The sequence below is a fragment of the Rhinopithecus bieti genome, unplaced genomic scaffold (genome assembly GCF_001698545.2).
Source record: "Rhinopithecus bieti isolate Rb0 unplaced genomic scaffold, ASM169854v2 scaffold_13857, whole genome shotgun sequence".
NCBI classification, from domain to species: domain Eukaryota; kingdom Metazoa; phylum Chordata; class Mammalia; order Primates; family Cercopithecidae; genus Rhinopithecus; species Rhinopithecus bieti.
The window spans coordinates 1,503,564-1,527,763 of NW_016807741.1; the positions used below are offsets into that span (position 1 = coordinate 1,503,564).

A 24,200-nucleotide genomic window follows, 5' to 3' on the forward strand; every position below is an offset into this window, starting at 1 on the left:
CCGTGCCCAGACAGGAAGCTTTTTTTCACAGTCTCTCTCTGGAGAACTCTCAGCCAGGCTGTAGGTCCCCAGGAAAAGCCCAAGCTTCCATTTAAGGACTTGCATTTCCTGAATTGCCTTTGCATCTTTGGTGGTGGCCCAGGAAATTAGAATCCAGAGGAAAGAGGCACGCCGCGGCACTGGGTCTACATGAGGGGAAGACGAGAACACGTTCTCAAGGGGCTTCTTGTGAATGGTGGTCTGCCCCACACCAGTCCTTGCAGCTACAGGGTTGGGGAGTCCTGCTTGGTGTGGGGAGGGACCATTCAACACACTGGTGGAACACAGCAGGCAACTCAGAAGGACTGAGTCATGGAGGGAGGTCAGCTGATAGAAGAGGCGAGAGCCTCTGAACATGAAGGAGAGAGCAAGAGGGGAGCACCATCAGCTTGGCTCCAAGATGAGCCAGAAAGGAGAACAGGTGACAACTTGAGAGGCGAGGGAAAGGGGAGCCCAGGCCTTCCTGCCCCAAAAGAGAGAAGGCCCAAGATGGGAAATGGAAAAAAGGTGATCTTGAAAAGTCGGTGTGTTAGTCTGTTTTCACACAACGGATAAAGACATACCTGAGACTGGGTAATTTATAAAGAAAAAGAGGTTTGTGGACTCACAGTTCCATGTAGCTGGAGGGGCCTCACAGTCATGGTGGAAGGCAAAATGCACATCTTACATGGCAGCAGGCAAGAGAGAACAAGAGCCAAGCAAAAAGGGAAACCTCTGATAAAACCATCAGATCTCGTGAGACTTAATCACTACCATGAGAATAGTATGGGAAAACCACTGCATGACTCGATTATCTCCCACTGGGTCCCTCCCACAACACGTGGGCTTAAAGATGAGATTTGGGTGGGGACATAGGCAAGCCATATCAGTGGGGTCCTCAGGAAACATTAAGGTTGCTTGATAGAAGGGTTACAATAATCTGTTGTCCTTAAGGTAGGGTGAGCATAAGCACATCGTTCGTTCTGACGGGCGGGAGTAATGCAAACACCATGTGAAGGCTGCCTGGGCAGTGTGGTGGTTCATCTCATATGTCAACTTGCAGGGCATCTTTGGATAAGATTGACATTTAAAATGATAACTTTTGAATCAGCAGATTGCCCTCCATAACGTGGGTGGGCCTTGTCCAACCCACTGAAGGCCTGCGTAGATCTAAGAGACTAACTTCCCAGCACAACAGGAAATTCTTTATTCTCATCATGGCCACCACTGAGAAGCCCTTCTTGAGGAAAATGGCCACAGACAACAGTCACTGCCTTCACCTTTCAGCCCCTTGACTCAGCCACGCCTGAAGTCATCATGCCTGCCCTGGATATTTGGGTGTCGGTTTTTTATTTTTATTTATTTTTTCCTGTTATATGGATCCATAAATGCCTCATTTTGGCTGAATTCAGTCAGAATTAGGTGACTGTCACCTAGAATGGAAAGAGTCCTGACTAATTCACAGGCCCAAAGTGCAGTCCCCAAACCAGGGCCCCAGCCTGGCTTTCTGGTCCTCCTGGTTCCAGTCTCAGTTTCCATCCTTGAGCCCTGAGCTGCAGCCAGAGCCTCTGCTGGAGACACATTTTCATGCACCCTCCCTTGGTTAAAAAAATAGCCTCTATTTTATTATCAGTACAAAATAGCTCTGAACAACACATGGGACAGGGGACAGAGCAGGAGCCAGGATCTGAGGCTGCCTGGCTCTGGGACTCCCAAGACTCGGGAGCCCATAGGTTTCTGTTTGACAGAGGTCCTCATTTTCTCCGCACTGAAGGGCCTGCCCTCTAGCTGGGTCACCTTCTCGATCCAGAGGTTGTAGTTCACCAACGAGGTGTATATCCCTGGGGTGTTCTTCTCTCCACAGCTCTTTCCCCAGCTGATGATACCCACCTGGTACCACTTCTCACCAGGCTCTGGGGTGCAGACCAGAGGTCCCCCACTGTCACCCTGTGGGCAGAGAACACAGCTCAGCAGGGAGTCTGGTTCTAAGCTGCCCATGTGAGGCTGGGCACAGTTCATTCGCGGAAGAGGATTCCTCACCTCCCCAACTCTGGCTGCCAAAGGACATCTCATCAATGCTGACCTTTACCCACACCATCCCTGCTCCACGGGAGAAGTGTGTGGCTGCCAGGTTGGCTCTGGAGGTTGTAGGGTTGTAGAGCATTGGGGGGTGGGGTGCTATGGATGAGACAGGACTGAAGATGGGGGAGGAAGAGGGAGGGCTTGGTGAGAAAAGACCACTCCATCTGCAGCACAGAGAGATGCAGGTCAAGGGATGGGTGGAGACTTGTTTTGAGGGTCTTATCAAATGAGAGGCTCTGGAAAGGGCAGGAAAGGAAATGGGACATGTGAAGAAGTGTTGTAGGGCTAGGAACTGGGTCTCCTTTGTGTTCTTGCAGAGGCACAGAGAGAAGGACATTCCTTTTTAATTCAGCCAAGCTTTTCAGAATGGGTGACCTTTCCAGGATGGAATCACATGGTCTATGACTCGCATAGTTATCCATTTATGTTGAGCTTCTGAACCAAGTCCCTGCCATGCCCCACATCTACATAAATCAAACAAATGCCTCACATCTTTCCGTCCACCTTCACACAAGGCAGATGAGCCTGCAGGAGGAGAAAGGGCTTGCTGAGGGTTCTACGGTAGACTGGCTGGGATTGGAACCCAGGATTTTCTTTTTATTAATTTTAAATTAATTATTATGGGTACATAATAGTTTTATATGTTTATGGGGTATACGTTTTGATATAGGCATACAATGTGCAATAATTAAATCAGGGTAACTGGAGTATCCGTTCCCTCAAGTATTGATCATTTCTTTGTATTAAGAACATTTCAATTCCACTCTTCTTGTTATTTCGAAATATATACTTGTTATCTATAATCACTTTATTGTGCTACCAAATACTAGATTTTATTCATTCTAACTAACTGTGTTTTCATGCTCCTTGACTGGAGTCCCCACCTTTCCCAGCCTCTGGTAATTATCATTCTTTATCTCCATGAGTTTTTTTGTTTTTAAGCTTCCATTTATGAGTGAGAACATGCATTGTCTTTCTGTACCTGGCTTATTTCACTTAATGTAATGTCCTCCAGTTCTATCCATGTTGTTGCAAAGGACAGGATTTCATTCTTTATGGCTAAATAATATTCCATTGTGTATATGTACCTCATATTCTTTATCCATTCATCCATTGAGGGACACTTAGGTTGACTCCATATCTTGGTTATTGTGAATAGTGCTACAGTAAAAATCCAAGTGCCAATGTCTCTTTGATATACTGATTTCCTTTCTTTTGGATGTATACCCAGCAGTGGGGTTGCTGGATCATATGGTAGTTCTATTTTTAATTTTTTTAGTACCCTCCATCCTGTAACCCAAGATTTTCTTATTTTCTTTTTCAACTTTTATTTTACTTTAATAGGGTACATGTGCAGATTTGTTATGTGAGTAAATTGCATGTCACTGGGGTTTGGTATACAAATGATTTAATCACCCAGGTAGTAAGCACAGTATCTGATGGGTAGGTTTTTGCTTCTTACCCTCTTCATACCTTCTACCTTTAAGTACGCCCTGGCGTCTATTGTTTCCCTCTTTGTGTCCATGCGTATTTAACATTTAGTTCCAACTTATAAGTGAGAACATGCGATATTTGGTTTTCTGTTCCTGCATTAATTCACTTAGGATAATGGCCTCTAGCTGCATCCAATTTGCTGCAAAGGACATGATTTTGGTTTTTTTATGGCTGCGTAGTATTCCACAGTGTGTATGTACCACAATTTCTTTATCCAGTACACCATTGATGGACATCTAGTTTGATTCCATGTCTTTGCTACTGTGAATAGTGCTGTGATGAACATACGCATACCTGTGTCTTTTTGGTAGAATAATTTATATTCCTTTGGATATGTACCAGTATTGAGATTGCTGGGTTTAATGGTAGTTGTGTTTTAAGTTCTCTGAGAAATCTACAAACTGCTTTTTACAGTGGCTGAACTAATGATTTATGTTCCCACCATGAGTGTAGAAGCCTTCTCTTTTCTCTGCAACCTCACCAACATCTGTTATTTTCTGACCTTAATAACAGCTATTCTGACTGGTGTGGGATGATATCTCATCGTGGCTTTGATTTGCATTTCTCTAACAATTAGTGATATTGAGCATTTTTTTCATATGCTTGTTGGCTGCATGTATGTCTTCTTTTGAGAAGTGTCTGTTCATGTCATCTGCCCATTTTTTAATGAGGTTGTTTAGTTTTTGCTTGTTGAGTGGTTTAAGTTCCTTATAAATTCTGAATATTAGACCTTTGTCAGATGCATAGTTTGCAAATATTTTCTCCCATTGTGTAGGTTGTCTGTTTACTCTGTTAACAGTTTCTTTAGCTGTGCAGATGCTCTTTAATTAGGCCAATGTTTTACTTTGTTGCAATTGCTTTTGGAGACTTCCTCATGAAATCTTTGCCAAGGCCTGTGTCAAGAATGGTATTTCGTAGTGACTTTCCTTTAGTGTTTTCACAGTTTTATGTTTTATATTTAAGTCTTTTATTCATCTTGAGTTGATTTCAGTTGATGGTGAAAGGAAAGGGTCCAGTTTCTATCTGCATATGGCTAGCTAGTTATCCCAACACCATTTATTGAATAGGAAGTGCTTTCCCCATTGCTTGTTATTGTTGACTTTGATGAAGATCAGATGGTTGTAGGTGTACAACTTTATTTCTGGGTTCTCTAACCTATTCCATTGGTCTCGGTGTCAGTTTTGGTACCAGTACCATGCTGTTTTGGTTACCATAGCCCTGTATATAGTTTGAAGTTGGATAGTGTGATGCCTCCAGCTTTGTTCTTTTTGCTTAGGGTTGCCTTGGCTACTTGGGCTCTTTTCTGGTTTCATATGAATTTTAAAATAGTTTTTTCTAATTCTGTGAAGAATGTCATTGGTAGTTTGATAGGGAACATATTGAATCTGTAAATTGCTTTGGGTAGTATGGCAATTTTAATGATATTGATTCTTTCTATCCATGAGCATGGAATGTCTTTCATTTGTTTGTGTTGTCTCAGATTTCTTTCGGTAATGTTTTGTAATTCTCATCATAGAGATCTTTCACCTCCCTGATTATCTGTCTTCCTAGACATTTTATTCTTTTGGTGGATATTGTGAATGGAATTGCAATCTTGATTTGGCTTTCAGCTTGTATGTTATCTGGTGTATATAAATGTCACAAATTTTTGTACATTGATTTTGTATCCTGAAACTTTGCTGAAGCTGCTTATCAGTTCTAGGAGACTTTGAGCAGAGACTATGAAGTTTTTCAGGTATGGAATCATACCATTTGCAAAGAGGGATAGTTTGACATCTTCTCTTCCTATTTAAATGCCTTTCATTTCTTTTTCTTGCCTGATTGCTCTGGCTAAGACTCCTAGGACTATGTTGAATAGGAGTGGTGAAGGAGGGCATCCTTTTCTTGTTCTGGTATTGAGAGGGAGGCTTCCAGCTTTTGCTCATTCAGTATGATTTTGGCTGTGGGTTTGTCACAGACGGCTCTTATTATTTTGAGGTATGTGTAACCCAGGATTTTCATGCCAAAGCCCATACCCTCTCTATCTTTGTTATATTACTCTCTCACCAAAGGAGCTGAGCAACTACAACCTTGCAAGCAGACTTGTGAGAGATGATGTCCCATTCCATGATCCTTGAGAGATGACTAGAATAAGTACAGTATTACAACAAATTCTAATCAGGGAGGACAATTAATGTTTTCTGGTCATGCTGTGTGTAGTGCATTCTTGCATGGCTATATTTCTTTATAGCCGAGGATCTCCAATCAGACCACCTTCTCCTCACCTTTCAGAGCCTTTTTGTTTTTATTGTACAAGATACTATCCCGTGCTTTTAGTTGTATTTAGTGGGAGGGGCTGGGAGAATTGTGTTTACTCCGTCTTGTCTGGAACCAGAAGTCTCAATTCTGTGTGCATTGTTTTTTGGTAATATTTTAAATTGCCCAGAAAGTGAAGAAAATACAAGGTTCATGTGTCACTCTTTTTGGTCCCCACAGTTTTCACCACATGGGGGGCTCCTAAACCTAGTGCTATGCTGCCAGGGTCTACTTCTTACTTCAGAATGCCTTCTCCTTTCTCTTTTCCCTTTCTGCCTCTAACCCCCGTTCCAGTACCCACCTCTCAAGGCTCTCATAGCCTATCAGGAAAAACTACCAATTTTCTCACATTAAACCATAACAGATTATTCTAGATAAATATATTTCTTTTCCATGGGGCAGCCTCTCCATCACTGTTCAGAATATTTATCATCTGCATTTGTGGTTTTATGCCAATGACCAGGTCCACTGCCTGACCAATGAGCAGGTCCCTAGTCTTCAGCTGGGACTAAGCAGGTTCATCAGGGTGGCCACTTTTAAGATGAAGAGAGCACCTTTGAGCACGAAAGACAAATTTCATCATTCATCCTTAGAGCCAGAGGAAGCTAATTTATGGGTTTTTTTTTTTTCTATTTTTCTGGCTATCAATAATTTTCAAAGAAGAACTTGTGTTCATTTTATTAAAGAGAGGCAAAGAGACCAGTTTTGGTTCAATGAAACCCGCACGCAACACCCAATATATTATCATCGTTTGTTTATCCACTGCCTGCCCAGGAAACCATAGGGTCCCTTAGGTGAGGAACCATATCTCATTGACGGGTCTCCAGGGCCTTGTATGCTCAACAAAGGTTTCTAAATTAATGAATTAAAGTGACTTCTTATATAGATACCAAGTCCTCCTTGGATTTTTTTTTTTTTTAAAGAATTCCCAGAAATGAGAAAAGCCTTGGCACCCTGTTTACCTAGTGTGCCTGACGAAGATCAGAAATAGTTAAGCAGGGTTGCAGCATATTGACTCCCAGGTGTGCTCACTCATAGCTCCAGAGGTTCTGCAATCCACATCCTCATTCCCATGGCTGAAGGCCCTAATTCCCATACATTTTCCAGACTCAGAATTGTCTATTTGCAGCAGAGAGAGAATATCCTTGCACTGGCAGTTCCGAGAGGGTGAGGACTTATTAGGTGAGGGAGGGTACCCCCTAGTTACCTGGCAGGCATCATAGCTCTCATTATTGTATCCAGCACACAGCATATTTTTGGTAAGTTTTGGAAACACCTTTGAACACTCCTCCCAGTCCATGATGACCATTGGCGCTTTCATCAGATCCGTTTTCACAGAGTTTTTGTCAGCTGGTCCGGAGAGAAAGCACATTAGAGAAGCCACCAGGCCTCATGTCCCCACGCTCATGATGCAGCTGACCGTGCCCTTGGCCCTGTGTTCACCAGCCCCCATCCCCTGCCTTCACAGGCTCTGTAGCCCCTCACTTCCTTCAGGCTACCCCATGCCTGCAACTTACCCACTCCCCCCAAAACTCCCACAACTACTGGAATTCTTCTTCTCATTCAAAACCAAATTTCTACTTCCAAGAAGACTTCCAACTTGACTCCAGTCAGCCCCACAGACTCAGCTTCTTGGAACTGGCTACTGACCGTTTCTCAGCATAATCCTGCCTCATCAATACATGTGCCTATTGTGACATTGTATTACATGAGGATGGCATTTCCTTCACACAGGGCCTTGGGAGGTGGGTTTGCACTCCCAGCAAAACAACTGTAGTTCCTCAGCAACGGCAGGTTGGCAGAGTGTCTTGAGATGGAATCAGAGGGGATTTGCAGAGTCCCTTTCTGGGCCACCAGATGCTGGAAATTCACCCAGATTCCTCTCCATCTCATTAACTCTGACCACAAAGAGATTTCACATTTCTTCCCCTGATTGAAGATTTTTAAACTTGTACATGCCCATGTGCCTCCTCTCCCTCTTCTACCTTTCCAGGAGTGCCTGGAGCCCAGAACTAAGGTCCCATCACTTTCCCTCTGGTTGCTCAACTCCTGAAACACCCACGGTCGTCCAGGCCCAGGCTCGCTGCGAATCATCCCTGTGGATCCAGAGCCTCATTCAGGCTGACGCAATGCTTTGCTGTTCTCATCCCCTCCCCTCCCCTACCTATTTGCTTTTGGTTTTGTTGGGTTTTCTTTGGGGACAGTCCAGCAGGCCCTTCATCATATCTTTCTGTCCCAGTAGACTTTCTTCTGTTTTGGCCAAGTAACAGCATAACAACAAGTAACAACAGATTCATTTCTGAGAAGAGCCAGGCAATGCTCCAGGACCATCAAAGCCTAGCCCAGGGTGGGCATCTCCAGTGCTTGGAGGAGCCAGGTAGGAAACACACCCGTGGGAATCAGGGAAGATGTTTGTGAATACAGAGTAGAGGGGCCTCTGGCTAACTGCAGAGTTTAAGTTCGATTAAACACACAAACCACACTGCTCTGTGCTGGCTGGATCAGACTGGCTCAGACCTGGTGTCTCAGTGTGGGGTTTCAGCACTCAAAAGGAGCTAAGGCTTGGGCTCTGGGAGCCTCCCCTGCGCAGGAATCTGCTCCAAAGCAAGTCTTATCCTCACTCCTTCCTCAGCTCTTCCCCTTCCCCTTCCTCCCTCTCCTTCAGATTGCAGTGGCTCTTTTCCCAGGGGAAGCTGAGCAGTCACATACCAGCATTGGTCTGGCCCCAACCTGCCACCCAGCATTCGCGCCATGTGGCGGGGCCGCGCTGCGTAGGGAGGCAGATGGGCACCTTCAGGTCATCGAGTGTGATGGGCGAGGCCAGCAGCAGCAAGGCAATGTCGTTGTCCATGTTGGCTCTCTTAAAGTCCTTGTGAAGAATGATGCTGGTGACCTCCTTTATTTCCACGGATGAGCTAGTTAAGTCGTTGGTCCCCAGCACGACACTCAGTTCTTCTGGACTGGTGGCAGAGAACCAGAGAGGGGCGAGTGGAAGGGGAAGGGAAGGCTCAAAAGTGGCAGAATTGGCTGTGCCCAGAAACCTAAATCTCATATAGCTCTAGGACATTTAGACCCTACTGGGGCTGTTGCTCAGAAGGTGTGAGGATTGGAAAAAGGCAGGAAAAACACAAATAAAAAACAGAGCAGCCGGTGAGCAGACCACAGCCTCACCGTGGCACCATCGGGGGCCCCAGAGATGTGAATGAGGTGCTTCTGTCTAACACAGCAAAAGCAGAGCTGGGTTTAGGGCACTCTACAGAGCCCACAAAAAGCCACTTGGCACGGATCAAACTGGTGTTCAGATAGGTAAGGCATTCATTGTTATGTCTCTTTTATATTAACCGGTCTACCAACACTGTAGAAACTCGGGACCAGAAGTTAGTCTAGACCGCCACTGACCAAGCAGACAGGAGCCTCAGTAATAAGTCCACGTTCAGAACCCCACAGGATATTTGATATCCCATGACAGCAGGTGCCACAAGGGTCTTTGGTTATGACATGATGAAACTGTCCCTGGGTTTTTGATTAACCTTCTAAAATCAGCTCTTCTGTGGGTCTTCAAACTTCCTTGAGCTGGTGTAGCAGAAAGCACAAGTGCTAGAGCCAGAATTTGAATTCTGTCTCTATATACTAGGTGGGTACCGTGGGTGAGCAGCCTCAATTTATTGGACCTCAGTTTCCTTATCTATAAATGAGGGCTATTCATTCTACCTGCTCCAGGGGTCACTGTGATTAAATGAGTTAAGAGAGGAATCTTTCCTTCCTTCCTTCCTTCCTTTCCTTCCTTCCTTCTTTTTTTTTTTTTTTTTTTTTAGATGGAGTCTTGCTCTGTCACCCAGGCTGGAGTGTCAGTGGTGTGATCTTGGCTCACTGCAACCTCCGCCTCCTGGGTTCAAGCAATTCTCCTGTCTCAGCCTCCTGAACAGCTGGAACTACAGGCGCACGCCACCATGCCCAGCTAATTTAGTAGAGATGGGGTTTCATCATATTGGCCAGGCTGGTCTCGAACTCCTGACCACTGAACTCCTGACCACTGAAGTCCTGATCCACCCGCCTCGGCCTCCCAAAGTGCTGGGATTACAGGCGTGAGCCACCACGCCTGGCCAATAGAGGAAAGTTTCTTAGCAGGGTCCCCAGCACATAGTTAGACATCAGTAATACTGGGCATTCATCCACATGCTGTCACACAGAGAACGCTCTACAAGGAGCAGGAGAGTAGGAGGTCAGGTGGCCCAGGAAGTCAGGCTTCCAGAATTAGAAGGATTTCCCCCTAGATGGACTTGAATGCCCCAGAAGAGGCATTTGGACCAAGCCGTTTGGCTCCATCAAGCCACAGGTGTTCCTGGAGAGGGCAGATGTGACCTCAGGGAGGTTGTAGTCATTGGCCCTGGGTGATGGGAGGAGGACGCAGCCTCAGGCTGGCTACCTTCAAGTCCCCAGGGCTAGGGGATGGGTGGGTGGGTGGGAGCTGTTCATGCTGACTGGACACCGAACAGCTGCAGGTTCCTCTCAGCCACCAGGTGTGGGGGAGGCGGAGGGTGCCCCAGGGGTGGGCGCCCTGAAAGGCAGCAGCGGGAGGCTCGTAGTACTTACAACAACTCTTCGGAATATAAGCAGTGAGCCGCAGTGAGAATCCACCACTTGTTGAGGATGGAGCCGCCACAGAAAGGTTCACCTCTGGCCTGAATACTCACCTGCCACGGAAACTCACCCACCTCCGCCTCCATCCCCCCTGTGATTCTGGAATACCGAGTTCCTCCCTCGAAAATGGATCTGTCACCACATTCTGGTGGAATGAAAGAGAGTGGAAAGGAAAAAGGGAAACATTTAGTCAGCATCCAGTGTGAACCGGGGACCAGGCTGGGAGGAGGAGGCTTCCAAGTGGATATCCTCGCCCCCATTCTAGAGAGGAGCTCACTGAGGCTGGCGAGCAGGGCAGCTCTTGTGGCATCAGCCAGCAGATGCTTTATTTTTTCTACACAGAGCTCCGCAGGCAAGTCAGAAGCATTGGCTCTGACTCTATCCAGCATTTGTGACCTCAGGAGAGTCACTTCACTGAGCTTGTTTCTGCTCTCATCCAGGAGAAATTGGAAGAAAAATAGCATCCAAAGCCAACGTCCTGTGGTGGGCAGGACGGTAGCCCCCCAAAGAGGTCCAAGTTCTAATGGACCATCTCCCCAGAACCTGCGAATATTTTAGCTTGCAAGGAAAGAGGCACTTTGGAGGTGAAGTTTGGGTTGCCAACCACTGCTCTCAGAGTGGGGACACCATTCTGGCTTTTCCGCGGGGCCAGTGGAATCACTGAGGCCCTTGAGAGGGGTGAAGGGAAGCAGAAGGTCAGGCCGAGGGAGAAGTGACTGCAGAGGAAAGGCGGAGAGATGCAACATAGCTGGCTTTGAAGATGAAGGCAGGGGCCCAGAGAAGCTTCTAGAAGCTGGAAGTGGAAAGGCAAAGAATTCTCCCTTAGAGCGTCCAGTAGGAATGCAGACCTGCCGCACCCTGAATTCAGCCCCGGAAGGCCTGTGGTGGAGCTCTGTCCCACAGTACTGTAGGATAAGATATTTGTGTTGTTTAAGCCACCAAGTGTGTAGTCATTCATTTCAGCAGCCCTAAGAAACCACAAGGGGCAGGCCACAGAAAGTGCCAGAACCTACCAGAAAGCCCTGGCTAAAAGCCCTGGCTGTTCTAGGCTAGTCCAGGCTGAGCAGCTCCTTTACTTGGGGGACTGAGAGCAAAGCTGTAACTGCCTGTGCTGAGGCAGGAAATTCCCCTTCCGGACAGAGGCCGGGTCCAGCGCCTCGCCCCCAGGAAGAGGAGATGCTCCATTAATATTTGCTGACTTGAATGTCTGCCTTGTGTTCTGGAACAAGGCATGAGTTTGACTCTAAAACGCCCAAGACCCTATTCTTGTCTCTTTCTTGCTGCTCATTTTCCAACCATCAGCTCAATAGAAGCTGTGAGGGTTTTGTCGTTTGGGTGACCCTGTGGTGATCATTTTTGGTTTAAAAAAAATACACTAGTGAGAACTTAGCAATGTGCATCCAGAGCCTTCTGCTGTCAGTAATGCATAAAAGCTCTCTTCGGGACTTTTGTTTTGTTTTTGAGAGATGAAGTCTTGCTCTACCGCCCAGGCTGGAGTGCAGTAGCACGATCTTGGCTCACTGCAACTTCTGCCTCCCAGGTTCCAGCGATCCTCCTGCCTCAGCATCCCAAGTAGCTGGGACTACAGTTTTTGTATTTTTTAGTAGAGACAGGATTTCACTAAACCTGTATGTTGGTCAGGCTGGTCTTGAGCTCCTGACCTCAGGTGATCCGCCCGCCTCTGCCTCCCAAAGTGCTGGGATTACAGGCATGAGCCACCATGCCCGGCCTATTCGCGACTTTTGGATCTACACTTCTTCTCTGATTTTATTTACATATGATGCTTACTGTGTGTCAGGCACTGTCGCAAGCACTTGACAAGCACCGATTCACTTGGTTGTCATAACTGCCCTATTGAGGTAGGCTCTCTTGTTTTCATCCTCACTTTGTAGTTGAGACAAATGAGGCACAGAGAGCTTAAGTAGTTTGCCCAAGGTCACACAGCTAGTCAGTGACTGAACCATGATATGAGCCCCAGGCAGGCTGGCAACAGAGCTGGTGTTCTCATCACTGCCCCATGTGGCTCTCTGCCTGAAATATTCTTCCCCAGGCAGCTACTTGGCTCACCTCCTCACTACGCCCAAGAATCCCTTCTCCAGCGTGTCCTTCCCTGACCTGTGTCTGAAACAGCCCCTCCCATCCTGGTGACTCCTTATTTCCTACCCTGTGTTACATTTCTTCATTGCATCCTCGTTACATTAACTCCTACATTATAAGTCCCTTTTGCCTGACTCTGGTACCAGAATGTACGCTCCAGACAGAGACGGCAACATGCTTGTCTGGTTGATAGTGGGTCCCAGGGTCCGAAAACCACACGTGGCATGGAAGAGGCACTCAACAACCATAAGTCATCCTCTGACTCAATGACTCTGGGAGTCTGGAAGGCAGCACATATGTGCATCTGATGATGTTCACTGCAGCGATCTCTATCATCGTGACAAATTGAAAACCAGCTAAATGCTAGGGCTGAATAAAGTAAGGCACATCCATATCATCAACTACTTCTCAGCCACAAAATTAGGCTCATGGGGGATTTTTAACAACACAGGAAAATGTTTGTGATATAAAAGTGAGTGAAAAAATCAGGATGAAAATCGTATTTAAAACTTGTGATTTTATTATGTTAAGAATGTGGGTTTATAAGTATGGAAGAAAGTACATCAGAATGCCAAGTGTCTATGAGGTGGATTGGATGGTGGGCAGCTATGATGGGTGCCCTCTGTCTCTCCGTCTGAGATGCAGAACATGGCACGTGCCAGACAGCCCAAGCTTGAATCCAGGCTCTGTTGCTTACTCACTAAATGATTTAGGGAAAGCTACTTATCTTTGAGTACCCCCCCCAACTTTCTTCATTCCTAAAATAAGCATAAGATAATGCCAACTTTATAAGACTGACGTGTGGATGAAATGAGAGGATGGATGTTGAAATGGCCAACAAAGTGCTTGGATCAAAGTCAACTCTCCAGAATGAACTGGCAGAATTTCTCATATCCATTTTGCATCAAAGTCCCCATGGGACCCATCCCCCACATTCTTGGTCCTGAGATCAACCCACAACATCCATATGGAATTGTGTGGGCTTTTAGGTTCATGCAAAAGCTCAGAGCCTGGAAGCAGTGATGGAAGCAGAAACGGCTGCTTCTGAGTGATCTGAGCAATCATACATTTTGGGCCCCCTTGCAATGGGACACCAGAGGAGCATGTTCTGCTGATGCTCTCCCCTCATTCCCCCCACCCCCTGTTCACACAGAGTGCAGTGGACCCCAGGCTGGACTGAAGGAGGCCAGGTGAACCTGCTGTGTTCTGGGCAAGAGGCAGTGTGCACAGGGCAGGCAACCTGGCGCTGCGGTCGCCCAGTGCAGGCCAAGCAGACAGCTCTATCATTTCCCCATGGGTCAACTTTGGGCAAATCCTCATCTTCAGTGAGGCTGAGTTCCTTGTCCACACATGGTCTGAGAGCAGATGCCCCACCGTGGTGGTGTGGGCGTTAAACACGGGGAAGTGCTTGACCCCTAACAGTTGCTAGGTACCCCAGTGTCCCTGAAGTCTCGCCCATCCCCTTGGAGAAAGAAATGAGCCATCAGGGAGCTGTAGGGGCCCAGGCACAAGGACGCAAGCATCCTTGAACTTGGTCTGACTGATCTAGACTTCCCTGGGCATCTGTGGCTCCTGGAAGCCTGGTGCTGATGGGAGCCACAGAGGCCCAGGGTAATGGTCCCCCTCCAAGTGGGAGAACTCAGTCTCAGCTAGTTCTAGACACGAACTTCAGGGCAGCCTACTATTCCTCTGAGGATAAAGTGTCAGGTTTCAAAACCAAAACTCAAGGTCAGACAGGTCAAACACTGGGTCAGGGAAGAGAGGAGAAAAAGGAGAAGTGATTTGGAGGAGGGATATGTGGGGACCCCTGGAGCTCTGGCCTTGTGCTCTGCGATCCACCCTCCTGGCAGCCAGTCAGCTGGACCATGAGCCCCCATTCATGACCCTCTGCTCCTGTACTCACCACTGACTGGGCGGGGGGGATGAGGGGGCTGAGGGTGGTGGGCGCCCCTAGCCCCACCTAGGAGAGCCACTCCAGCCTCTGGGAGAGGAGTCCGCGGACTGAGTTGAGCTTCTGTGACCAGGGACAGGAGCAGCAACACTGAGAACAGGAGCATGGCCCTAGGCTGTGCTGTGGGCCTGGGGGTGACAGAGGCCAGGGCTGAGGAAGTGAGGCTGACAGCCTCTGGCTCAGATCTAGGGCCCCCAAGTGATGTCACAATGGGCTGTGGAGCCAAGAACTCAGACTGCAGTCTTGAAGACTTCTTTTCTGACTGTTTTGTTTCTAGGATGGCTGCACAGAGGCATCTCATCTCAGAGCCTTTCTTATCCCAGGTTTCCTTCTCCCTGACCTGGGCACCACCCAAATTCCCGAGTGTATGAGTCCATTTTCAAGTTGCTGATAAAGACATACCCGAGACTAGATAATTTATAAAGAAAAAGAGGTTTAATAGACTCACAGCTCCAGGTGGCTGGGGAGGCCTCACAATCATGGCGGAAGGCAAAAGGCATGTCTTACATGTCGGCAGACAAGAGAGAATGAGACCACGTGAAATGGGAAACTGCTTATAAAACCATCAGACCTTGTAAGACTTATTCACTACCAAGACAGCAGTATGGGGGAAACTGTCCCCGTAATTCAGGCATCTCCTGCCGGGTCCTTCCCACAACACGTGGGAATTATGGGAGCTACAATCAAGATGAGATTAGGGTGGGGACACAGTCAAGCCATATCATTGAGCCTCCGGTGGGCACAATGATGCTTTCAGCCATTGTCACCCCCAAACATTTTTTGAGGCTCAGTTCAGGCCACAGCTTCTCTGTGAACGTGGGGGTAATGTCTGGAGGAAGGGCTTCCAGCCTGGGCCCTGGGGAATGGGGTGTGGCCCGGGGAGGCCCGGAGGCCTCTGCCAGCACCTGCACCCTGTGGGGTACAGCTGTCTGCTTAGTTCTCTGCCCAGGATTCTGACCCGGGGCCTCAGGTGTGGCTGTCCAGGTCAGGTTGAGAGGTTCTGGCCTCCCCTCATGCCCAGTGTGGCGGGTCTCAATCCCCCTCCTACCACCTTCTAGATGGATCCAACATGGCCCCCAAGTGTCCTGATGGGCCCCTGTGTGTTCCAGATGAAACAACCAACCTCAGATGGAGGTTCCTGGTGTGTGGCCTCACTGGATGTCAGTGACTCAGTCATGCGTTAGACCTTGTGTATTTTTAAAACTTCCACAACCCTCAGTGCACTGACCCAAGCGGACTTACCCAAGCAGCCTGGGCGCTGCCTTCCTGGTCACAGGCTGAGCCTAGTGGTTGGAAGTGACTTATGGGCTCAATCGCCAAAGTGCCTACGTGTCTACCTGCCCAGTCTTACCTCCTCGGTTTTCTCATCTGCAGCAGAGAAACACAACGCTCACTGGCATGCAGGTTACTGTGAGGCTTAAAGTGAGATCACATGACCGGCAAGGTGGCCTCTCATGGGTGTGGCTCGAGCTACTTCCTGGGGAGGAGATTCCAGAACTTCTCTGCTCTTTCTCCCAAGGCAGCTCCCTGGCGAAGGTTGCTCCTCACTGCTCAGGCATCCCCTCTGAGGCTAGCCACAGCCTGTTGAGTGGCCCTAGGTGGTGCCCTCCCCACCTGCTCTGAACCATGCTTCACCCACCTGTTCAACAGGGGATGCCTGGCCCTGATGGAGGCCAGGACTTTCCTGACTGGCATGTGGGACAGGAACCCACAGCACACCCAGGCACCTGGCCCTGATCTCACCACTTAGTCTCACTCCTTGGCCCTCAGGGTGGCCTCATAAGGAGCCCCATGGCTTTCCTCTTCCCCTCCTTCGGGCTCAGGTCCCCACTGGACCTACTACTCATGCATCTACTATATGCCAATGCTTTCTCCTTTGCTCAGTTTCTATTGGCTCTGGGGGTAGGGTGCGGAGGGGAGGAGGAGCCTAGGCTCCAGGTCTGATGAGGGAATGGAAGATGACAGCTAATCTCATGGATGGGGAGACAAGAGGCACAGGCATATCCACTGCAAACTGCTGCTCATTTTCAACAGAAGTGACGGAACAAAATCGTCAGTCACCTCCGGAAAGATTGATTTCCTGCTGAAGACCACCTTGTAGAGTCTATGTCCCTCCTAAGAATGTGGCTTAGATCTATTCTTGTGAAATACTCATTTACTGTCCAGCATTGCTTTGCAAATCTTCACAGTGATGCTGGGTTGCACCATGTCCCATCTTCTGGATGGAGACAGCCCAGTCTCACATACTGAGCTCTGCACAACTCCAGAGGGTGCCATCCCCCATGGGAAAGTCTCTCCCTCGGACTGTGCTAACGAGGGGGTCCAGGGTGAGAAGAGCAATGCTAGTGCTCTAGAAGGAATCTGATGAAATTCAAAGAGGAAAGGAGGCACATGATGATATAGGTTGGATATAGGTTATGTGGGGACTGTTGCCTGGCTGACACCCCAGAGGCCCCAGGGTGGCATTGACTTGGGGACTTTACCGAAGTCTGGGCCAGTGATTCTCTGACTGTCTTAGCCTATTTGTTCTGCTATGACAGAATACCACAGATTGGGTAAATGTTTTTTCTTTCAGATGGCGTCCTACTCTGCCACCCAGGCTGGAGTGTGGTGGTGCAATCCTGGCTTACTGCAACCTCTGCTTCCCAGGTTCAAGCGATTCTTGTGCCTCAGCCTCCCCAGTAGTTGGGATTACAGGTGTGCACCACTATGCCTGGCCAATGTTTGTATTTTTAGTAGAGAAGGGATTTCACCATGTTGACCAGGCTGGTCTTGAACTCCTGACCTCAGGTGATCTGCCCGCCTCAGCCTGCCTGCCACCTCCCAAAGTGCTAGGATTATAGGCATGAGCCACTGCACCTGGCCAGATTGGGTGATTTATAAAGAACAGAAATGTATTCTTTCACAGTTCTGGAGGCTGGGAAGTCCAAGATCAAGGTGCTGGCAGGTTTGGTCTCTGGTTCCAAAATGGTGCCACATTTCTACGTCCTGTGGAGAAGAGGAATGTTGTGTGTTCAAGTTCTTCAGAGGAACAGAAGAGAGTGAACCCACTCCTGCAAGCCCTTTGTAAAGTGGTGTTAATCTGTACATGAGGCCAGAGCTTTCATTACCCAGATGCTTCCCAAAGGTCTCACCCCTCAACGCTGTTGCATTGGAGATTAAGTTTCCAACGCATAACTTTCAGAGGAGACACATTGGAACTGTGGTGCTGACTTGGATGTGCAGCCCAGGGAGCTTGTTCAGTACAGATGAGGATTGCCAGATTTAGCAAATAAAAATCCAGGATGCCTTGTCAAATCTGAATTTTAGATAAACAAATATTTTTAGCATAAATATACTCCATACCATGTTTAGGACATTTTCATCCTAAAATAATTTGCTGTTTATTTGAACTTCAAACATAGCTCATGTCCTATATTTTATCTGTCAACTCTAGTACCTGTTTACAGGCTGAGTCCTTCAGATCCTGATCCAGTGGGAAGGGGCGGGCCGGGGATGGGGAAGAGGTCTGAGCCCTTGTAACAGCACAGCTTCTTCCAGATGAATCCAATGCAGGTCATCTCTGGACATCTTTGAGAAGCGTCAGTTAGGCCCCCTGGAGAGAGCTTTGCTGGGATCGCTGGGGTCTGACTCACACCTGGGAAATCTGGAGGTGAGAGAATGGTTCTGGGAGGGATGCTGCTGGATAGGGACTGTCCTGAACCCACAGTTTTTCCTTGGAACCAGTGTGGCCTGCACAGAGAGAGATATGCCCAGGGGTGGTCTTAGGATTCATCCCATGAGGCTCCCTGGAGGGGGCAAAGAAATCTGTAAGAAAGAGTCTGGGGTGTATCACCAGGTGCTCAGGGGATGACAAAGAGCAGAAAGCAACATGGCATAGAGAGACCCCCACCCTGACCTGGGGACTTCAGGAGAAAGCCACCCAGCAGGGAACCATGGAAGAGCCCATGAAGACACCACATAAGAGCCAGCCTTCAATATCTGCCAGGCCCAAGGAACAGTGAGCTGATATGTGGGCTCACCTGGACCTGTGCCTTCCCCTAAACTTTTACCTGTTGGGGGCAGGTGAGCAGAGCGGGAGGTGAGAAAGGAACCATGTTCCTAACTGGACCCAGGTAGCGAGGAGGCTGAGCACTGAGTCAGATTCTGTGTTGAGAATGTGACAAGGGCTTGGATATTCTAATGCATAAATCCCCCTGAATTTGGACCCAAGTGACTGTAGGACTATTACCTGAGAATAACCAGAAAAGCTCCGAGTCCAAGTTTTATCTGGACAGCACACATCATGCCCTCTGAATGGCTTATTTATTTATTTTTATTTTTTTGAGACAGAGTCTTGCTTTGTCCCCCAGGCTGGTGTGCAGTGGCATGATCTCAGCTCACTGCAACCTTCATCTCCTGGGTTCAAGCAATTCTCCTTCCTCAGCCTTGCAAGTAGCTGGCACTACAGGCGCGCACCACCACGTCTGGCTAATTTTTGTATTTTTAGTAGAGACGGGGTTTTACCATGTTGGCCAGGGTGGTCTCGAACTCTTGACCTCAGGTGATCCACCCACCTCATCCTCCCAAAGTGCTGGGATTACAGGCATGAGCTACCGCGCCCGGCCTCTGAATGGCTTTAACAGGAGACAATCAGCTGTGTTTTGATCACAAGCCATGTCGCAGTGCCCATTCCACTCCTCAGTGCCTTTGCTGCAGGGTTTTCTGTTCAGGCTGGTGGGAAAGTTCTGGCTGAAGCCTCATGATTCCTCCATGTACAGCAGTTTGCTGAACAGCATGTGTGGAAACCTACAAAATCACACAAGCACAGGCAAGTCCCCCGGCACAGGCAGGCAGAGGTCTGGAACAACGGCCACACTCTACCTCCTCCCCCTCCCCAGCTCTCATGTTGGTCTTGGCCGATGGATCACAATTGAGCCAAAAGTTGGCCTTGGAATCTCTTTCAGTGTAGCAGTTTGGGCATCTATCACCCGGTGAGCAGATGAAACCCACCGTCATTGTTAGACTAGGACCTTACAGACATAAGGACCTCACAGGCATGAGGGATCTCCAGCAGAGAAGAAGGTCAGAGGCTTTGGGAGGATGCTTCTTGTGTCCTCTCTGATGTTCACGCAGCCACTCGCCGCTCTGAGAAGCTGTTCTTCTATTTAGGTTGCGTGCATTGTTTAGGAGGTGGTCTGCCTGCTGCTTTAGAGAGTGGGTTCTGGAATCAGACGTACCTTGCTTCAAATTCTGCTTCTGCCATCTCCACAAGGGGCTTTGCACAGGTTATTTAGCCTCGCAGAGCTTCACTTTCCTTACCACTACATGGGGGATAAGAATAGGCTGACCTCCGCAGTCACAGTGACGACGGCGCAGTAAGGCGTCCATAACTAGTTTGCTGTGATGGTGGCGTTGATGTTCTGCAACCCAGGTTACAACTTTAACCACCAAGTTGGCATTTTCAGCCAGTGGTAGATCACGGCCATAGACTTGGCTCAGGCACTTGGGATCCCAGAGGCCATTCCCATCTAATCTTGTCCGATTCCAAGTGAGTCACTGGGGTGCTGGAGGGGCCGGGTGTTGATTGGTTCGGATGCTTTCCTGCATGCTGATGGGTTTGCATTTCAGAACAATCCTGAGAACTGGATGAAGTCAGCCCCTGCCTCATTTCATGGAGGATACAGCCAGCATCACAGGGCACTGAGCATCACACCTGGATTCCAATCCAGGTTGCCAGTCTCAGAGGACCTGCTGCTGTCATGGTGTACTTTTATATACAATCCTATTGAATGATCACACAATTTTCCTTAATTTTCTCAAAAAACCCACAAGAGGGGAGGAGACTCAGACTTTAAATGACTTGGTCAAGAGAATGCAACTCATCAGGGTGAAGCCAGGTCCGGAACACCTCAGGGTCAGCCCCTAGCTTGAGTGGGAGACGAAGCGTTCTCTTCTCAGGGCATCCAGCCAGGCATGCATGCATTCATTCATTCCGACTATTTATCAGTGCCTAATATGTTTCAAGCAGCATTCTAAAAATGAGATAAGGGAGTACATAAAAAGGAAAAAGCTCTCACCCTCATCCAGGTTATAGTCTAGAGAGAGAGACAGAAAGCAAATAAGTACTGAAGGCATAGATGATGTCAGAGGGTGACAAGCGCTAGGGGAAAAAATGAAGCAGAGAAGGGCATGGGGAGAGCAGGCTGGGAGGGGTGGCTGCTGTTTTCTGCAGGGTGATCGGGCAGGTCTCACTGACAGGGCGACTGGGAAGACACCTGAAGGAAGGCAGGAGTGACCCTTGGAAATAACTGGGGGCCTCTTGGATAACTTGGAGCCTTGTAGATAGGGCTGGTTTCAGGCAGCAGGTACTTCATTCATTTCTTCTTTGAGTGACAAAGACTGTGGTTGTGAATGAGAGGAGATGGGGAGGTGGCTGTAGGTAAGTCACTGACAGGGAGGGGATTGGGGAGCTGTTTATTTTGAAGGATTTAAGGTAGCATGACTAAAGCACCTTCAAAGGCTGATGAGAAGGATGTGGAAGAGTAGGAGAAGTGGAGGATGAGGGAGAGGGCACGTAACCGATGGTATCAGATCCTTGAGGCTGTAGGAGGAGCAGAGGGGAGGGATTATCTGTAATCAGAGGCCCCTCTCCTTGGAGCGTTCTTGGCCCATTTTCCGTTTTCCACAGCAACTCCCTCTCCTGGGTTTCCTCCAGCTCTTCTGGCAATTGCCAGCCTCCTTTTCCAGCTCTGCCTCCTCTGTGTAGATGCTGAGGGTTCTTCAGGGTCCAGCCTGGGCCTTCTGCACTCCTCTCTGCAGATGCTCTCCCTGGGGACCTCACCCACCCCTGGACTTCAGTAGGCTGATGACTCCCCAGCTTATCCTTCCACCCCAGACTTTCAGATTGGGCTTGTAGCTGCCTGCTCATCCCACAGAGCCCATCAACCACAGTGCCTCTCTGCTCCGCCTCGTTGCCTGTGTTTCTCTGCAGGTCCACCATGTCTTTCCTACTTTAGGCCCCTGTCATGTCCCATCTGTATGACTGGAGCCACTTCCTACGTGATACTCTCTTCTAGTTTCATCCTCTCCAAAGTATTTTCCATGTTACACCAAGAGTCATCTTTTTTTTTTTTTCTTGACAGGATTTTGTTCTGTCAGCCAGGCTGGAGCAGTGGAGCAATGACAGCTCACTACTGCTTCGACCTCCTGGGCTCAAGCATCCTCTTGCCTTGGCCTCCAGAGTAGCTGAAACCACAGGCACCCACCACCATGCCTGCCTTTTTTTTTTTTTTTTTTTTAGTAGAGATGGATCATCTTTTAATGCAAATGTTACCACATGACCCTCTTTAATTCTATCCCTTCCTCCCCATCTGACTCATGGGTAAGATCCAAATGTCCTAACAAGGCATTTCAGGTTTTTTGTAACTTGGTTCCAGAGAACATAAAAAATCACCCAAAGACCTAGAGCTCTTTAACACCAAGGCAGACACTGGAGTAAAAGCGCAGCATCAAAGGCAGGAGGGGAGCATGCCGACAGCTGCTCACCCAGCCTGGCCCTTCCAGGGTGCCCCGTTAGCCCCTGCTGCAGAGGGGACGCGAGACAGGGAAGGACAGGACATGCAGACTCTGCTCACCCAGGCTGACCTGCGTCTCCTGCCCCTCCCTGAGCCCAGGGCTCACTGTGAAGTCACCAGCCCTACTCTGCCCTGCATTGTGATGCCCCTGCCAGAAACCACTGTGGCTGGCATGTTATCAGCTCTGGCTGGAGGCAAAGGTGGGGCAATTTTGGACTGCAATGACAAGAAGATGTTCCAGCTTCTAATTCCCCTGCTTTTGGCACTCAAGGGACATGCCCAGGACGATCCAGGTCTGTGCCAGGCCCTCCAGGAGCAGAGGTTGGGGGAAGGGATGCCATCTCTTACCTGGCTCCTGGAGAGTTAACTTAGAGGCCCAAAGGATGCTGAGTTAGGGCCAGTGACTCAGGAAATGAAGAGATTATAATTGATCAATCCAAGTCCATGCATTGGTTCTGCAAAGATGCCGTCTAAAATGATTCCCCAGGGTCTGGACCCAGAGTTCTGGAAGTTCAGGGGAACTGGAGGAACGATTTAGCAACTGACTTTGCTTCTCATCTCCACCTTCCTCTTTGTAAAATCATTAACAATCCTTCCAGGTCCAACACCCTTGGGGTGGGGGCAGCAAAGTAGTGGTGGAGTAAGACCTTATTTAATTTAGAATGCCAGTATTAGATTATATAATCTCATAACATGGAGAGCATGATAGGGCTATTATGTGGAGTAGATGAGTTAATGCAAAGTTTGTTCTGCAGAGCCTCAGTCCTGGGAAAAGCTCCAGAGGAAAAAGTTCTATGCTAGACATGATTTGGAAATGTTCCATTTGATAATTTTCCTGTAGAATCACTGTGGATAACCACCTATAAAAGGCTCTGATATATTTTACAGTAAAGAAAGTGGCTTAAGTTTAATTTTGTTGAATCTGGCATTTTTGAGATGGATCTAGGCATAAGATCACTCTTGCCCCAACTCCCAGCCTGATTCAGAACATTTTATATTTATTCTTTTGAGAATTACCTGTTCCTAGAGTTTTCCCATTTTTCTTATCTGGGTGAGTTTTTAAAGTTGATTTGCAGACCGTTTTGAATTTTAATGACATTAGACCTTTGTCTCTTATAAGTGCTGCAAAATCTTCCTACTTCTTCAGTTCTCTTGTGATTTTATTTTGGACCAAACGAATTTAAAATGTGTGTAAAAAACTTGTCAGTATTTTTACTTATGATTCTTGGCCTTTATTTCATGTTATTGGAAGGACTTTTTCATCCCAAGAATATGAACCCAGCATATTGGACAGCATAGAGTGAGCTCTGAAGTAAGATTGTGTTCTAATTATATTTCTTCCACGTACCTGCTATGTGACCTTAGGATGAGTTACTTAACGTTTCTGCATTTCAATTTCCTCATCTGCAAAATGGCCATATTAAGGTTGTTGTGAAAATGAGATTTGCACAAAGCTCTGAGAACTGTGCCTGAAACTTTGTACATACTCAAAATACATTAGCTTTTATTATTCTAGAGCTTTCATGACTTTACTTCTTAAATTAATTTTTCCCCATTCTGGATTAGTAAAGATATTTTCCTATGTTATTCTCTAGAAGTTTCATACTTTTATCTTTTACATTTAGACTTAGAATCCATTTGGTATCAATTTTCATACACAATAAAAGGATTGGGATGAATTTTTTTCCACCTGGATATCCTACCGACCCAGCTCATCTGGGAACATTTGTTCTCCAGCCGCCACCTTTGTCAAAAATCAGGTCTCACTGTATCTATCAGGCTGTTGGTAGATGCTGTTTATTTCATTGGCATATTTATTGATCTCTGTGTTGCACCACACAGTCTGAATTCACACAGTTTTATAAAAGTCATGAACGGGCCAGGCGCCATGGCTTATGCCTGTAATCCCAGCATTTTGGAAGGCCGAAGTGGGTGGATCATGAGGTCAGGAGTTCGAGACCAGCCTGGCCAACATGGTGAAACCCCGTCTCTAATAAAAATACCAAAAAAAAAAAAAAAAAAAAAATTAGCCGGGTGTGGTGGTGGTGCCTGTAATCCCAGCTATT

General features: G+C 47.8%; 2 protein-coding genes across 2 annotated transcripts in view; one reads left to right on the forward strand and one right to left on the reverse strand.

Annotated features, from left to right (window-relative positions):
• Positions 1-1,464: 1,464 nt before the first annotated feature.
• PRSS55 (serine protease 55) lies at positions 1,465-14,718 on the reverse strand. Its single transcript, XM_017883671.1, has 5 exons — positions 14,531-14,718; positions 10,483-10,675; positions 8,599-8,849; positions 7,097-7,239; positions 1,465-1,965 (listed from the first exon to the last, which is right to left on the reverse strand). Exons 1-5 carry the CDS (start codon positions 14,682-14,684, stop codon positions 1,648-1,650), a joined length of 1,059 nt encoding a protein of 352 aa, XP_017739160.1. The 5' UTR covers positions 14,685-14,718; the 3' UTR covers positions 1,465-1,647.
• Positions 14,719-22,087: 7,369 nt separating this feature from the next.
• PRSS51 (serine protease 51) overlaps positions 22,088-24,200 on the forward strand; it is a 30,371-nt gene continuing 28,258 nt past the window's right edge. The window contains exon 1 of the mRNA XM_017883670.1: positions 22,088-22,427. Coding sequence (XP_017739159.1) covers positions 22,088-22,427 — 340 coding nt within the window. The remainder of the gene's footprint in view (positions 22,428-24,200) is intronic.

Excerpts from the sequence above, each read along its gene's own strand:
- PRSS55 (XM_017883671.1), bottom strand. The coding sequence starts at position 14,684 with ATGCTCCTGTTCTCAGTGTTGCTGCTCCTGTCCCTGGTCACAGAAGCT. Across the intron at positions 8,850-10,482 it reads TTATATTCCGAAGAGTTGTT|TCCAGAAGAACTGAGTGTCG; the intron begins GTAAGTACTACG and ends CTCTGCCACCAG. Across the intron at positions 7,240-8,598 it reads TTGGGGCCAGACCAATGCTG|CTGACAAAAACTCTGTGAAA; the intron begins GTATGTGACTGC and ends TCTCCGGACCAG.